Below are 17750 nucleotides of genomic sequence, written 5' to 3' on the forward strand. Positions count from 1 at the left end.
TATAGAACAGCGCTAACACCAGTCCGAATCATGTATCATCGCTGCCGAGATGCAATGGTTTAATTGGTGCTTAATAGCTTTTAATGCGAGCTTCTGCTTCATTTTTCTGTTTTGGTTATCTATGTTATCCCATCTACAAGAGAGAATACGGTTATTTTAGAAGAAAACCAGTTAATGAGTGGTGGTTGTGGGTTTCAATCTAAATACGGATCTGACGCAGCTCCCCATGCTATTCAATCCTCTCCAAGCGTCTTCTCCGAGTAACTACTGCAAACTACACTCATTTGAACCTCTTTAATGTATTCATTCTGTCCCCTTTTACAATTTTTATCAACCAAACTACCCTACATTACTAAATTGGTGACTGATGTCTCAGCACGTGTCCTGTCAGCCACTTTTAGTCACGTTGTGCCACGCATTTCTTCTCTCTCCATATCGCTTTAATGCCGCATCATTTGTCACTCGATCTATTCACCCAATCTTCTGCATTCTTCTGTAGCACCACTTTTCAAAAGCTTATATTTTCTTCTTGTCTGGACTGCTCACGCTGACGTTTCACTTCCGTACAAGGTCGTGTTCCAGACATATCTTCAGAAGAAGCTTCCTAACATTAGGTGCTCTGAAGATATTTGTCTGGAATACGACCTTGTATTTATGTTCGATGTTAAATTTCTCTTCTTCACAAACGTTTTTCTAGTGATTATAATTCTGCCTTTTATATTCTTTCATCTTCATCAGTTATTTTACTGCCCAAAGAGCAAAATAAGCCTACAGTCCAAATCCTTTGCAGTCTGCCAGAATTACACTGTCATTGACAAACCTCAAAGTTTTTATTTCCTCTCCCTGAATTTTGATTCCTTCTCCAAATTTTTCTTCAGTTCCCTTCACTGTTTGCTCAATGTACGGACTGAGTAACATCGAGGATAGGCTACAACCGTGTCTCATTCCTTCTTGAACACTGCTTCCCTTTCATGCCTTTTAACTCATAACTGCCGTCTAGTTTCTGCACAAGTTGTAAATAATCTTTAGCTCCCTGTGATTTACCCTTGTTACCTGAAACTTGATCATTTTTGGCTACGGGGTTGTCAACGTTATGGTCATCAGCACAGCACCTTAACGAAAAGTGAACATGCCAGTCCTGTGTGTGTGTGTGTGTGTGTGTGTGTGTGTGTGTGTGTGTGTAGACAGTAGTCAAAATATTCTTGATATAGTATGGGGAGGGGGTGTAGTCTGGAAAGTGGTACGTGCTAGGCATAATTTTTTATTTAACAGGAATATCAGGGTGAACTCCTTGTACTTCAAATTAAGGTCTTCGTCCCAAGACAAAATCCAGGACAACACAAGTAATGAATTATTTCAGTTTGTAATGTAGCACAGCCCAAAGACAGTAACAAGTTTCACGAAAATTTTCTTTAAATGCAAGTTAATTGCACACATAAAAACCAGTTTTGCACCACCTCGGTTACGAGAGTTCCGGAACCTGTACAGAAAATTGGAATAGAGATCAACATAAACATCATTACCGCTCTTTTTATTGCGCATGGAAACCACACATTGCATGTTGTACCACCATACAGCGATTCCTTCAGAAGTAGTGGTCCAGCTTGCTGTACACACCGGTACCTCTAATATCCAGTAGCACGTCCTCTTGCATTGATGCATGCCTGTATTCGTCGTGGCATACTATACACAAGTTCATCAAGACAGTGTTGGTCCAGACTGTCCCCTTCCTCGACGGCTATTCGGCGCAGATCCCTCAGAGTGGTTGGTGGGTCACGTCGTCCATAAACAGCCCTTTTCAATCTATCGCAGGCATGTTCGATATGATTCAAGTCTGGAGAACATGCTGGCCACTAGTCGAGCCATGTCGTTATCCTGAAGGAAGTCATTCACAAGATGTGCACGAGGGGGGGGGGGGGGGGGGGGGCGAATTGTCGTCCGTGACGACTAATGCCTCGCCAATATGGTTGCACTATCGGTCGGAAGATGGCATGCACGTATCGTACAGCCGTTACGGCGCCTTCCATGACCACCATCGCCGTACGTCGGCCCCACATAATGGCACCCCAAAACAACAGGGAACCTCCACCTTGATGCACTCGCTGGACAGTGTGTCTAAGGCGTTCAGCCTGATGCAGTTGCCTCCAAACACGTCTCCGACGATTGTCTGGTTGAAGGCATATGCGACACTCATTGGTGAAGAGGACGTGATGCCATTCATGAGCGGTCCATTCGGCATGTTGTTGGGCCCATCTGTACCGCGCTGCATGGTGTCGTGGTTGCAAAGATGGACCTCGCCACGGACGTCGGGACTGAAGTTACGCATCATGCAGCATACTGTGCACAGTTTGAGTCGTAACACGACGTCCTGTGGCTGCACAAAAGCTTTATTCAACGTGGTGGTGTTGCTGTCAGGGTTCCTCCGAGCCATAATCCATAGGCAGCGGTCATCCACTGCAGGAGCAGCCCTTAGGCGGCCTGAGCGAGGCATGTCACCGACAGTTCCTGTCTCTCTGAATCTCCTCCACGTCCAAACAATACTGCTTCGGTTTACTCCGAGACCCCTGGACACCTTTCTTTAGAGCCCTTCCTGGCACAAAGTAACAACGCGGACGCGTTCGAACCGCGGTATTGACCGTCTAGGCATGGTTGAACTACAGAAAACACGAGCCGTGTATCTCCTTCCTGGTGGAATGACTGGAACTGATTGACTGTCAGACTCCTTCCGTCTAATGGGAGCTGCTCATGGCAAGGTTGTTTGCATCTTTGCGCGGGTTTAGTGACATCTCTCAACAGTGAAAGAGACTGTGTGATACAATATCTACAGTCAACGTCTATCTTCATTACTTCTGGGAACTGGGGTGATGCAAAACTTTTGATGTGTGTAGTACTTCAGGAACTTCAGCAATAACTTATCGGCTTAAATGCTAATGAGTAGTCGTCCTAAAACTGTAGAATGTAAGATAACAGCAAAATGACAATAATAACGTCTAATAAAATTTTCCTTAAGGTAGATTAAAACTGTGTGCCCGACCGAGACTCGAACTCGGGACCTTTGCCTTTCGCGGGCAAGTGCTCTGCCAACTGAGCTACCGAAGCACGACTCACGCCCGGTACTCACAGCTTTACTTCTGCCAGTACCTCGTCTCCTACCTTCCAAACTTTACAGAAGCTCTCCTGCGAACCTTGCAGAACTAGCACTCCTGAAAGAAAGGATATTGCGGAGACATGGCTTAGCCATGGCCTGGGGGATGTTTCCAGAATGAGATTTTCACTCTGCAGCGGAGTGTGCACTGATATGAAACTTCGAAAGGCAAAGGTCCCGAGTTCGAGTCTCGGTCGGGTACACGGTTTTAGTCTGCCAGGAAGTTTCATATCAGCGCACACTCCGCTGCAGAGTGAAAATCTCATTCTGGAAACTTCCTTAAGGTAGTTTAAACAGTACTTCGACAACCTCACCAGTGACTAATGCGTAGTCACCGTTAAATTACCAAAAGCAGATGGTACTAGAAGGGCAATAATTATATTGGTTTGAATTTGCATTAAATGCAAAATAAGCCGATTTCATAAGTAATTTATCACATTACATACTGCTGAGTAATTTCAGCTAGATCTCTCAATATGACAACAAATTTAATATTTTTTAAAGCTTCATTAACACCAATCATGAAATGACCTTAGGGCGCACAATTACTCACGGCCAAACGTTGTCTAAATAGTGCTATAGCTATTGAACACCAAAATTAAAACGAGCAAATACATAAATACCGACCACCAGTCCCTCACGGATTTCGACACCCATTGTGTCGGGCCTAGGTGACTTCTCTGGCGCCCTCACAAAACTGCAATATAAATTTCGTTCGACACTGTTCGCTACAACAACAGATAAATCCACTATTAGATACAAGGAAAATATTGAGTCTTTAACAGTAGAACAACCGAAACTTTTAGCTGGTACATGGATGCAGGCAGTGAACGGTGAACGAGAAACAGAATTAGACGGCGCAAATACAGTTATACTCTTTTGCACTGTTGAAACTCGTCCACTGGTAAGGGCAGAGCATTTTAAGCCAAAGTCAGAAGTCACTTCGAAACAACACAAGAAGTGTTGGAAGCTTCTGGCAATGGAGAAAATATTCACATTCTGAAGACACGTTAAGTATTCAGCTTTTGCTCACTATACAGATCACACTTATACAGATTCCGCATGGGCAACGAAGGTGGGCCCAGCGCCTCATCTTTCAGAACTGCTTGCCCTGCCCCGTTTCGGCAGACCAAAGAAATTCGCTATATCGATCGGCAAAGATAAGCGAGCGTTAATAGATCGAGTTTAACGACTCGCCCGACTCAACGCTCAAATGCAAATGGCACACCACAAACTTCAGAATGGTAGATCCTCCTGGGCTATTGTATTACAGGGCTATCGTCCTACGCGTAGTCTGTTGACCAACACATTCTTCAGTCAGTGAGGTTGGAATGTCGTCAGCCATTCCTGTGTGGTCGGCCTGACTGATAGCTTTTTTTTCGCTATCTACAACAATTCATTTTCCCACTGACGCATTATTCACCTGTCAGATAATGAGATGACGGTGTGAAGGCGATGGCACGTGCTGCTTTGGTTACTTTATCAGCTATGTCGTTTCCCTGAATCCCGATTTTTCCAGGTAGCCACCAAGAGACCATCTCTTTGTCACGGTGTTAGATCTACTGTAAGGAGTCATGTATGAGCTGAATCAACTGGTCTACGGGATACTCTGCGGACTGCTTGTCATAAAAGACGAGAAACCTTTTGCTGAGATGCCTGTGAATCATTCCATTGCCGTCATAATGCCATGTAACTCCGCATCGTTATCTGTATATTGAGCTCGAAAACGCATTTGAAAACCTTATCAGGAAAAACAGCTGAACAACCGAGGACATTCTGTTGCTACATCTACCATGTAAACAAGGGTACAAGTGTTTTAAACACTTAAAATTGAAGAAAACAATTTTAAAACATAGTCTGGAGCACAAGTTTTGTTTTATTGCATCAAGCTTAAAATCACATTCGGCCTCTGGAGACACCAAGGCGGCAGTTTGTTCCATCCTTGGCCGTGTGTTCCGAGATCTGTTATATCCAGATCTTTGAGGCTGCAGCACATATTCCTATTGGCTTGCGCACATGGGGCAGCGGCCTTAACAACCGCTCAAAGTTGATATGGACAGCCATAATACATACTAATGACCGAGGAAAAGTGAGATTTTCAGGGCCTGTCAAGCCGTAAGGAGGCGCCGCCGAATCAAAATGGTGGTTCCTCGCCTCTGCACACAGATTGTGAATTGAGCTAGTCTGAAAGGCTCCAGTCAATATCCGTATGCACTCATGGTGGACAGCATTTAACATCTTTAAGTAGGAAATATGGTGGCCTTAATGTAACTGTGATCTGATAAATGCCCTACAAAACTGCAGGAGGTGGTACCTGTCACCTCCACACACCTTTTCCCTGGGACATTGAATATTTTTAAATGATTTGAAGCCCTTTTGTTCGCAACTCATTATACACGGAAGTTGGGTTAATGTTTAGTCAAATAGTAGGTTTAAACAGTACAGTCTCCTTGAAATGTAAAATATTGTCCCCCATTGTGAGCTCTGTTTGGTTAAAACTTGGACGAACACAGTTAAAATTGACGCGCGTAATTTTCTCTGGTGTGAACCTGAAACTGGTTTTATTGGCCCAAGCTTCCAGCCTCCTGGTGGTCAGCTGTAGTTGCCCCGTTGACTTAAGATCAGAAGAAGAGAACATTGCCACTTCACCCACAAATTAAGAGCATTTAACAGGACTCTTGACTATGGAAGTGATGTCATTGATAGCAATTGGAAACAGCGTGACACTAAGTACACTGCCTTGCAGTATTCCCTAGCAATCAGACAAGACATCACCAATGCAGCGTCTAAAGGACCAGTCCTCGAGGAAGGATGGTATGAGAATCGGGAGACATCCATAGTCCTCATTCAAGAAATTTTTTACCTCTAAGTGATGTCTTCCGCTTTTTTCGTTTTCAAAAAACACACCATCAAAAATTGTTTCGGCGTAAGAAGGAATCCTGTATCGCCATCTCCAGTAGAAATGGCTCTGAGCACTATGGGACTTAACATCTGAGGTCATCAGTCCCCTAGAACTTAGAACTACTTAAACCTAACTAACCTAAGGACATCAAACACATCCATGCCCGAGGCAGGATTCGAACCTGCGACCGTAGCAGTCCCGCGGTTCCGGACTGAAGCGCCTAGAACCGCACGGCCACCGCGGCCGGATCTCCAGTAGAATTAAGTTGCCAAGGGCAGAATGGTAGCTCCTGAAACTGCACTGGGAGCGGTACAGGAGACCTCGAGATTCGACGAGCCAGAGCAGGCAGCGGTTCACTATGTGCTCAAGAGGTTTACCTACACAACTGGTAAGAGCTGCACTTCGGCAGCTGTTAGGGTCGGTACGATAACTGCCTGTTATCCGTAATGGAATTAATACTGCCTCCTTCCAAGGCGTGGGATATTGTCCATCAAATCAGACATGATTGACACAAAAAAAAGGATGTTCCCTTTGGCTCCAGGGCACAGATGATGGAGCATGGCGTAATTGTGATCCGGTCGTGGAGCAGCGTGTTTGGCCACAGTCAGAGCTGACTACAATTCACAGATGGAGGAAAGAAGATTGTAGACCACCTGGTTACAATAGGAGCCTCCTGATTTACTCAGTCCTACAGAACACGTGGAATGCAGGAGATTCTCTGAATGACGCAGTGCCAGTAAAAAGATATTCAGTTGAACCTAAGCCATGTTTTTAGACCTGTCCATCGAGAGCCATTTCTCAACAAGGCCATAAGGGGAGATGAGATGACATTGTCTGCAATCCACCTTATTGAGCACCGTACCTGTTCTGTGTAAGTGGATCAATTACTGAAGTCTATAATTCCTTCTAGGAGTTTCAGTTCCGTTCTTTTATCGCTCGCCTGGTTTGTGCTCTCGCAGACTGAAGGGACTAAGCTTTTCAGTAGTTGGATGGTTTCAGTAGTTGGATGGTATTTTCGCAAAGCAGCGCATCTGGCTCCAATTGCCGAGCAACATCTGTCTTTTCATCAAGAGGGATGCCGTCGTCTGAGATGGTTACTAGACCGTGGAATGGAATCTGCAGCAGCTCGTTTAATCACACAAGTGGTATGGTCCATCTTCTGGGCACAGTTTTGTTGTATGAAGATGGTCTGCTGACTGTATTGCAACCAGTTTGCCCTTTGAAGCAGCCATCTTCATGGTCGCCTGTCGACCACGACCCTAGTCAGTAGACGAAACCACACCGGAAAGCGGTCACTGTAATGCAAATATGTGTGAACTTCCCACTGAACTGAGTCTTCAGTCGCTAGGGAGACAACAAATGTCAATGCCTGAAGATGCCACTGCAGCTGTAGGAAAGAGTGTCATCTGACCTGAGCTCAAGAGGCAGATATTCTCTGAATGGGTGATGTGCTACATAATTCAATCCCTGGAGAAAGTGATAGCTGACTTCCACAGCCCATTTTGTGCACTGAAGTCCCTCATGAGGAGAAATGGACTGGGGGAGTGCCTGGAAAAGATCTGTCTGCATCATGAGGTGGATGTATAAATAACACATTGATCTTAACTAGTGTGAGAACACCCACTGCAGCTGTGTGACTGCGGTAAGAGAGAGAGAAGTTCCATCGGTCATCGAAGAAAACTATCACTGCACCATTGGCCCTATCCCGACTAATATAGTCGATCCTGTAGGGGTGGTAGTCACCTTAATGGAGGTGTCAGTTACTTGAAAATGAGTTCCTCATAAGCAGAAGCAGAATAGTCTCTCCGCGGACAGGACATGTAATTCTTGAAAATGCAGTCGGTAGCCATTTAAGTTCCATTGCAATGGTGGAATCTTAATGGGAGAGACTACTTAGCGATGGCTCTCCTTGCCGCCCTCCATCGGCGTTGGTAATTTACCTGAGAGGTTATGTAGAACATGAGACTAAGGGAGAGTGCTCGCTGCTCCAAGTGTTTTGCTGCCATTTTGATTTCGAAACTGCTTTGTGTGACGTTTTTTCTTACTTATGGTAGGAGTTACTTGCATACGTGGGGGGGGGGGGGGGGGGGGGGGGACAGCTTAGTGGGCTTCTGGTGTTGTGCTGTAGTATGTGGCTGAGGTTCTACATCTATATGGTTACTCTGCAATTCACACTTAAGTGCCTGGCAGAGGGTTCATCGAACCATTTCCATACTACTACTCTACCATTCCACTCTCGAATGGCGCGTGGGAAAAAGGAACACCTAAATCTTTCCGTTCGAGCTCTGATTCCTCTTATTTTATTATGATGATTATTTCTCCCTACGTAGATGGGTGGCAACAAAATATTTTCGCATTCGGAAGAGAAAGTTGGTGATTGAAATTTCGTAAATAGCCGCAAAGAAAAACGCCTTTGTTTCAGTGACTGCCACCCCAACTCACGTATCATTGCGCGATAACACGAAACGAGCTGCCCTTCTTTGCACTTTTTCGATGTCCTCCGTCAATCCAACCTGGTAAGGATCTCATACCGCGCAGCAGTATTCCAGCAGAGGAGGACGGCCAAGTGTAATGTAGGCTGTCTCTTTACTGGGTTTCTCGCATTTTCTAAGTGTTCTGCCAACAAAGCTCAGTCTGTTTCGCCTTCCCCACAATATTATCTATGTGGTCTTTCCAAATTAAGTTGCTCGTAATTGTAATTCCTAGGTATTTAGTCGAATTGACAGCCCTTAGATTTGTGCGATTTATGGTATACCCAAAATTTAGCGGATTTATTTTAGTACCCATGTGGATGACCTCTCACTTTTCTTTGTTTAGTGTCAGTTGCCACTTTTTGCACCATACAGAAATTCTCTCTCGATCATTTTGCAATTGGAATTGATCGTCTGATGATTTTACTAGACGGTAAATTACAGCGCATCTGCAAACAATCTAAGGGGGCTGCTCAGATTATCACCTAGATCATTTATGTAAATCAATAACAGCAGAGGGCCTACATTGCGGAACGCCAGATATCACTTCTGTTCTACTCGATCATTTACCGTCTGTCATTACGAAATGTGACCCCTCAGAGGAAATCACGAATCCAGTCAAACAACTGAGACAATACTCCATATGCACGCAATTTGATTAACAGTAGCTTGTGAGGAACGATATAAAAAGCCTTCTGGAAATCTAAGAACATGGAATCGATCTGAGATCCATTGTCGAGAGCACTCATTACTTCATGGGAATAAAGAGCTAGCTGTGTTGCACAAGAACGATATTTTCTGAATCCGTGTTGGTTATGTATCAATAGGTCATTTTCCTCAAGGTGAGTCATAATGTTCGAGTACAGTATGTGCTCCAAAATCCTACTGCAAATTGAGGTCAGTGATATGGGTCTGTAATTCAATGGGTTACTCCTATTTCCTTTCTTGAATATTGGTGCGCCCTGTGCTTCATTCCAGTCTTTAGGAACAGACCTTTCGTCAAGTGAGCGGTTGTATATGATCGCTAGGAAAAGCGCTATTGTGTCTGCATACTCTGAAAGGAACCTGATTGGTATACCATCTGGACCGGAAGACTTGTCTTTCTTAAGTGACTTGAGTGGTTTCCCAACACCTAAGATATCTACTTTTATGTCACTGGTTCCAAGCCCATCGTTGATGGCTTTGGAATGATTTCGGGTTCAAGTACAGCTTTTGCCTCACAGTTACAGTGACAAGAGAATATACTCCAGTTTATGGTCTGAGTTTGTGTGGAGGCATCACACTATGCGACTGGCTGTTTAAGGGCCGATGCAAAAGAAATACGAAACGCCAGGACTGCCCTGCTTTTAAAGCTTTCTAGCTTCTTCACAGGATGTACGTTTCTTAACTTCAGAGTCCTGAATTTTTTCTTTTCTCGATATGAACGCCACAGTTTCTGCTCCATACTGGGGTAAGTGTACGAGTTTCCTGATTCATGAGGTGAGCCTTCACAATTTCCAAAGCGCTCACATTACATACGAGATCTTCGCAATCTGAAGCACTGCATCAGGGTGGGAACAAATGGTCGAAGCTTAAGAAAGATATACCCTACAAGAATATGTTCATGTAAGTCCCGACTGTTTCACGTTGGAATAGATGTTGCAGTTCTTTCCAATGTGCCATTGACCCCCTCATAGTTTTGCACTCTCGTGTCACCCACGTTTTTCGTTCTTCACGTAAGCCCTCAGGGTTCATTTCCATTATACTGAAGCAGGTAACCAAGCCTTTACAGAAGTTAATGGTGTAATGCAAGTAAGCCACAATAGGGTTGTCAACGTGTTATTTACACTTCCACCTCATTATGCGGACAAATCTCTTCCAGGGACTCCCCCAGTCCATTTCTCCAGTTTAATGGTAATTAGGCCTACTGGATAGCCCGTCAAAAACTGAACATAGATTAATCATGAAAACAATAAGAATGTGTACTGAATTTCGGAAAAAAGCAAAATTGAAACAGTGAACGGTACGAATTTAAGATCTGCAACATCTAACGACGTTAACGAGAGTCGTCTCGTGGTTGTTATGTTAGACTGCAAAGGAGATGATCTGGGTTCAAATCTTCCTCATAACCCACTTTTTTCACGTAATTATTAACTGTCCGTCCGCTCATTTACGAGTTTGTTAGATGTATTGAAATTTGTCATGGCGTAACGACTGTTTGCAACAGCGGTGTGCAACGAAGGGACTTCTACACGTACGTACCTCCTATTTGTTCTACACAGGTACCACATGTTACGCCTTTTGCATTCCGTTTTGGAAGCTTTGACGAATTCCTTCGTTGTAGCGTAGTTCATACCGGTTTCTCTGTTTTTCTCATTTCTGTGAGAGGCCTATGCTGCATCTAGACTGCTCTCAATATTGGTCACAGAATATGAGCCAAGTGATAAGAACATTACCGTCACAAGTAAATATGACGAGAACAGGCGAATGCAGCGTAGACCTGTTACAGAAAAGAAAACGACAAATAAATGGGTGTGAACTGTGTTAAAGCGAAGGAATTAAAGAGTCAAAACTTCCAAAACGGAAAGCAAGAGGCATAACATGTGGTACCTGTGCCGAACAAACAGAAGGTACGTACGTCTGGAGGTCTATTCGTTACACATCGCTGTTGCAAACTGACGTTACGCCACGACACAGACACAAATTTGAGTACAGCGGATAGTTCATAATTTTTTGAAAAGTGGGGCATAAGGGAAATTTGGGCTAAAATTTCCCCCTTCGTAGTCTAACACCGGGTCCACACAACCACGACAACTACTAATGTCGCTCCATATTGCATATACTAATTTATACCGTTCACTGTTTCAATTCTGCTTCTTTTTTCCACAATTCAGTACACCTCCTTCCAATTCCCATGTTTAATCTGTGTTCAGTTTTTGACGGGCTATCCAGTGGTTCAACTGACCACTAAATCTGAGGGAGGATGGGATGGGGAGTTTCCCTTATCAAAGTTTTTCTATGGCAGCGTGTGCAAACGCGGTGCGATGACTACACGACTTTGACTACACGAATAGGATAGTTCCAACCCTTGATGAAATCTGGCTGGCATTGCGGTCCTGGACATACGGTGATAGGTAACAAACGTACTGTATGAGATTAGAAACGTTTTAGATGTTACTGAGACCCACCATCTGCTTGGATATGACATCTCGCTACTTAGACGACTGAAGTCTTGGAAGAAAGTCCTCCAAATCTCCGGTGCCTCGACTAAACCACTAACAGCACTTTAGTGTCAGTGACAATGCACCGCATGACACCTCAGAGGTTGGCGCCATCTCAGCCTATCCACATCTATTCATCTGCTGAACTGGTCTATCCACTGGTCATCTGCTGAAGTGGTCACGTGTAAAACACCGAATCTCTAAAGAAGTTTTATTGGTCAGTCCAAGGGCAGCCAAGAGATGCAGGGTTGTTTGATTAGTCTTACAAATTGCAATGGAACACGAACAGCCCTACACTTGTAGCAGGTTCCACTCTGCCTTATCAACATACGTTTCAAGGCTTTATTCAAATCATGCTATTGGTAATTCTAGAAAGATCGTATGTCGTGTTCAGATTACTTTCCTAGGCTTCTACTCTATGTTGTGGATTGTAACGTTCAGAGATCTAACACGAAATAATCATGATGTGCTATTGACATGTCTTTCAAGTACTGACAGTGGAACTAGTTCCTTGTTACTAAACTACGCACTCACCTCTGGCAGTTTCTGTTTAGGCTTCAGATGTATGCCTCCAATCTCCACGACAGCTGGCACAAGTGGTCTGGGCGGGTTCAGTGCTGGATTCGTATTGACGAAGAGCATACTCGTATTTTTCGCAATTTCACTCAGAGGCGGAAGACTGTCTCCAAAAAATTTCTTGACAGCCTGGTTAGTAGGTGTGTCTATGTAAGTCTTGAAGAACCACTTGCTGTACTTCAGATACCATGTGTTGCTAAGGCGCTCAAGGAATCCCATGTGGTCACTAGCAGAGACAGACTGAACAGGTATGTAAGAGGGATTGTCCGGGATACCAAAACGATCAGCTGTCCACGGCATAAGCGGGGTGGAAGAAATCGCTATGTTTGGCGCCTGGAACTTGTGCACAAACGGCAGCATACAGTCTGTCGTGAAAGCCTCCGTGAAAATGAGGTCGAATTTCTCGTTCGATTTCATCAGAGCCTGCATCGCTGGATGCTGGAGAACCTTCTCACAAGACCTGACAGTGATTACTTCGAGGAGTTTTAGTGTACCGTAGGGGTTATTTATTCCCAGCTCTTTATCCTTCGAAGTGACGCCACCGGGAGGGCCTTTTAAAGAGCCCACCAAGCTGACATCCTTGTAGTTTGGTATGGGCTTCTCTTGCGGGTTGTGGCTGTACACGATGACCTCGTGACCGCGGGCAGCCAGTGCCTTCAACACTTCTTCGAACATCATGAAGTGGCTCTTCCCTGGGAAGTCGAACAGTCCCAGTATACGGGCTCCGTCGCCCTGTCCAGCCGCCATCACGACAGCCAGCAGCACGAAAATGCTCTTCATCTGTAAAAGAAAAAGTAAACTGAGTCAGTATTAAACAGTGCTCTGAGTAATTTCTATGATTCCACATCTACATAAATACTCCACAAGCAATATGTGGCAGGGAGTACATCCTGCCAATATTACCGATTTTATTTCCTATACTATTCGCGTACTGATCTAAGGAAATATGGCTGCCTGTGTCTGTACGTGCCCTTATCTCTCCTATCACTTTCTCAAGACACCTACCCGAGATACGTGTTGAGTGCAGTATAATGGTGCCTTAGTCGACTTCGAAACAGGCTCTCTCTCTTCTAATCCGGCGTGGCTTCTTGAGAACTATGTTCTCTTTCTTCCAAGTTTTTAACACTTTTGCATGAGCTGGCTATGCCTAGCTGTTACGCCTCTGATTTCTTTTGTCATACCTACTTCATAAGAACTTCAAACTCTGGAACAATGTTCTAGAATTGGTCGCGTTGTCTTATATTATTTACGGATGCACCGCACTTTCCCAGAACTCTTTAAACAAACCGAAATCTTCCACGCACCTCCCTTAATACTCTTTTATGCAGACGTCTGAATTCAAGTGTTTCCCTGCTTTAGACTATCTTAAGGCGGGGTAGGTCATCAAATAGGCCGACTTCGAGCAGGAGAGGCACCACAGGACATTTTAATTTCCATCGTCTATACTTTAACAAGTAAATTCATAAAACTGTCAGCATGACCAGAAAGAATTCACAATCATAGCAGTGGAAGTTCAAAAACATAAAATTTGTGTCACATGTGAAATTTCATCATTTTTTCACTTACTATTTGCTGCATTTGTTGCTATAGGTACACTTTTCTTCGTAAGTACAGATTCTTCGATGAATTTTGCACAGCACATAAACCATAATTACAGTGTGTACGCAACTCTAGAATTTTTCCAAATCTATTAAAAACTGTGGTAAAAATTGAGATAACTGTGAAACTTCAGTTTTTGTAAACATGAAGTTTAAAATGTAACAGCTCATTCATTTTTTCATAAATTCAATTCTAGAGTTTCATACACCTGTAAGTATGGTTTGTATGTTGTGCAAAACTCATCTAAGAACCTCTCTTACTTACTAAGAAAATTGTACCTATAGCAACAAATGCAGCAAATAGAAAGTGAAAAAAATGATTAATTTTCACATGTAAAAAAGTTATTTTGTTATGTTTTTTAACTTCCACTGCTATAATTGTGAATCCTGAATCCTTCCTGGTCATGCTGACAAAGTTTTATGATTTTATTTGTAAAAGTATAGACAGTGGAAATTAAAATGTCCTGTGGTGCTGCTTCTGCTCCAAGTGGGCCTACTGACGTCCTACCCCTCTTAACAGATATGAGGTGTTTATAGTCTAAGAACGTTTAGCATTGTACTCCATAATGGCATAAAAGCCGAAATCTAGATAGTACAGAAGATAAATACAGTTACACACAGTCTAATGGAGGTTTACTCTTTCTAAAAAAGAAGAAATAGTTCATGTATTTCTTAGTGCAGCACACTTGTACAAATTCGAAATTCAGTAACTCTAATTTCTCGATATACCGAACATGATGTCAAGTATCTTAACAAAATGAAAAAAATCTTAAGTTCTGGTACACTCGAAGAATTAAAGCTACTATCATGACAGACTGCACCGCACATGTCAGCGACTAACACTTCGCAGAATAGTCAATTATCCAGAATACCGTTTTGTCATTCAACGCTTCGCAATACTTCTGTTTCCTTAACAATGCATAGCATACTGCAGTTAACAGGGTGTAAACGGTAAATGTTTAGAACGTACCACATGGCTGTAAAGAACGACCGGCAGGACACTTGTGGTCTGTCAAGTCGGGAAAAGTACCTCCAACTGACGTCCCATACTTAAGCTAAAGCGCATGAGCGTCACGCAAATTTTTAATATCTCTTCGTGCAAACTCTTAGTAAGGTAAGTGAACACTCACGGATTAGGTCCTAGACCAGTTGCGAGTGGCCGACCGTTGCTTACAAGATAATAGGATGGGCGATCAATGATCGTGGAACGTGTGGTCAGCGTGTTCAGTCCCTCCAGCCGTTATTGGCGGTAGATAAATCCCGACAATACTATTGCTACTTTATTCAAGCAGATCCTCGAGTGGTCTTTTCTTTTGGTTTTAGGGCGCAAAACTGTTATGGTCATTAGCAACCGGTCCGTGACTTAGGAAACAGTAAAAACCAAAAATGGAAACCAGCAGCAATGGGAACGAAACTCAAAAAATTGGAGAAACTAAAAGCAGAAGGAAGGCTTAAAAATCCACTACAGAAAGGGGTTGGTTGTCCCCAAAAAAAAAAAAAACTTCAGATGACTGACGTTATTTCACTGGCACTAATAAACTCGAGAACGCGATCGGCCGAGCGCGTGTCGTCTGCTAAAATTGACGATATTTCAGGCGGCAGCTGTAGACGGGCGCGTAACGGACAAAAATAGGGGCACTCAATTAAAAGGTGTCTTACCGTCCACAGCTGAGCGGTGGGGACAGAGTGGGGGAGGATCGCCGCTTAAAAGATGTCGATGGCTAAAAAGACAGTGCCCTATCCGGAGTCTAGTTAAAATTACCTCCTCCCGACGACGCGACCGGGAGGAAGAGGTCCATGCACAAGGAAGAGCTTTCACGTCCCTCAATTTATTATGGGGAAGTGTCGACCAATGTGCGTGCCATAAGAGAACAACACGACGCCATAAAACGCTCCGTAGATCGGCGAAGGGAATCGATTGAATAGCTGACCGAAGAAGAGAGACTGCAGCCTTGGCTGCAATATCGGCCGCCTCATTTCCACAGATACCAACGTGCCCTGAGAGCCAGACGAACGCCACAGAGACTCCTTCCAAATGGAGCAAGCCCAGGCAGTCATCAATCCGGTGGACCAGAGGGTGGACAGGGTAGAGAGCTTGGAGACTGAGGAGAGAGCTGAGAGAATCTGAACAGATAACATACTGTATCCGCTGATGGCGGCGGATGTAGTGAACAGCCTGGAGAACAGCGTAAAGCTCCGCAGTATAAACCGAACACTGGTCGAGAAACCGAAATTGATTTGGGGTGTCGCCAACAATATAGGCACTCCCTACACCTAACGATGTTTTCGAGCCATCAGTGTAAATAAATGTGGCTTCCTTCATTTGTGCACATAGAGCAGCAAATGCCCGACGATAAACAAGTGAAGGGGTACCATCCTTGGGAAATTGACAAAGGTCACGGAGCAGGCAGATCCGGGGACGGAGTCAAGGTGGTGCTGTACCCCAAGTTGTCAAGAAGGTTTTAGGAAAGCGGAAGGAAAGAGAATGGAGCAGTTGACGGAAGCGGACTCCCGGTGGTAGTAGGGAGGAGGGGCGGCCTGCATACCCTACATCAAAGGAGGCGTCGAAAAAAATGTCATGCACTGGATTAGCAGGCATGGAAGACAGATGGCTAGCATAACGACTCAGAAAGACTGCTCGCCGATTGGACAGCGGAGGTTCAGCAGTCTCAGCATAAAGGCTTTCCACAGGGCTGGTGTAAAAAGCTCCAGACACTAAACGTAATCCACGGTGGTGGATAGAGTCGAGACGACGAAGAATAGACGGCCGAGCACAGGAGTAAACTAAGCTTCCATAGTCCAATTTCGAGCGCACTAAGGCGAGATAGAGGCGGAGAAGGACCACTCGGTCCGCTCCCCAGGAGGTACCATTCAGGACACGGAGGGTGTTGAGGGATCGCAGACAGCGAGCCGAAAGATAGGAAACGTGGGAGGACCAGCACAGTTTTCTGTCAAACATAAGACCCAAGAATTTAGCGACGTCCGAAAACGGAAGGTTGACAGGTCCTAGATGTAAGGAAGGTTGAAGAAGCTCCGTACGACGCCAAAAATTAACACAGACGGTCTTACTGGGAGAAAAACGGAAGCCGGTTTCGATGCTCCAAGAGTGGAGGCGATCGAGACACCCTTGAAGACGTCGTTCAAGAAGGCTGGTCCGTTGAGAGCTGTAGTAGATCGCAAAATCGGCCACAAAGAGGGAGCCCGAGACATCAGGAAGGAGACAATCCATAATTGGATTTATGGCGATGGAAAACAGTACAACACTCAGCACGGAGCCCTGGGGTACCCCGTTTTCTTGGGAGAAAGTACGGGAGAGAGTAGTGTTCACCCGCACTTTAAATGTGCGCTCTGCCATAAATTCGCGAATAAAAAGGGGCAGCCGACCTCGAAAGCCCCAAGAGAACAGTGTGCGGAGGATGCCTGTCCTCCAACAGGTATCGTATGCTCTCTCCAGATCAAAAAATATTGCTACTGTTTGGCGTTTCCGGAGAAAATTGTTCATGATATAAGTGGAGAGAGCAACAAGATGGTCAACTGCAGAACGATGCTTTAGGAATCCGCATTGGGCAGGTGTTAAAGGACTGCGGGACTCCAGCCACCACGCTAAACGGCAATTCACAATACGCTCCAAAACTTTACATACACTACTCGTGAGAGAAATGGGGCGATAGCTAGAGGGGAGATGTTTGTCCTTTCCAGGTTTCGGAACAGGAACGACGATAGCTTCCCGCCATCGTCTGGGAAAAGTACTGTTTGTCCAAATTCGATTATAAAGGCGAAGGAGGTAACGCAGACTATGGGTTGATAAATGCAGCAACATTTGGACGTGGATACCATCCGGTCCTGGGGCAGAGGAGC

The 17750-nt window shown here is 44.6% G+C and overlaps 1 protein-coding gene across 1 annotated transcript in view; it reads right to left on the bottom strand.

Annotated features, from left to right (window-relative positions):
* Positions 1 to 17750, bottom strand: part of LOC124794661 (UDP-glucosyltransferase 2-like) — a 142198-nt gene that overhangs the window by 59345 nt on the left and 65103 nt on the right. The window contains exon 2 of the mRNA XM_047258191.1: positions 12253 to 13074. Coding sequence (XP_047114147.1) covers positions 12253 to 13074 — 822 coding nt within the window. The remainder of the gene's footprint in view (positions 1 to 12252; positions 13075 to 17750) is intronic.

Source organism: Schistocerca piceifrons, chromosome 4 (genome assembly GCF_021461385.2).
Source record: "Schistocerca piceifrons isolate TAMUIC-IGC-003096 chromosome 4, iqSchPice1.1, whole genome shotgun sequence".
NCBI classification, from domain to species: Eukaryota; Metazoa; Arthropoda; class Insecta; order Orthoptera; family Acrididae; genus Schistocerca; species Schistocerca piceifrons.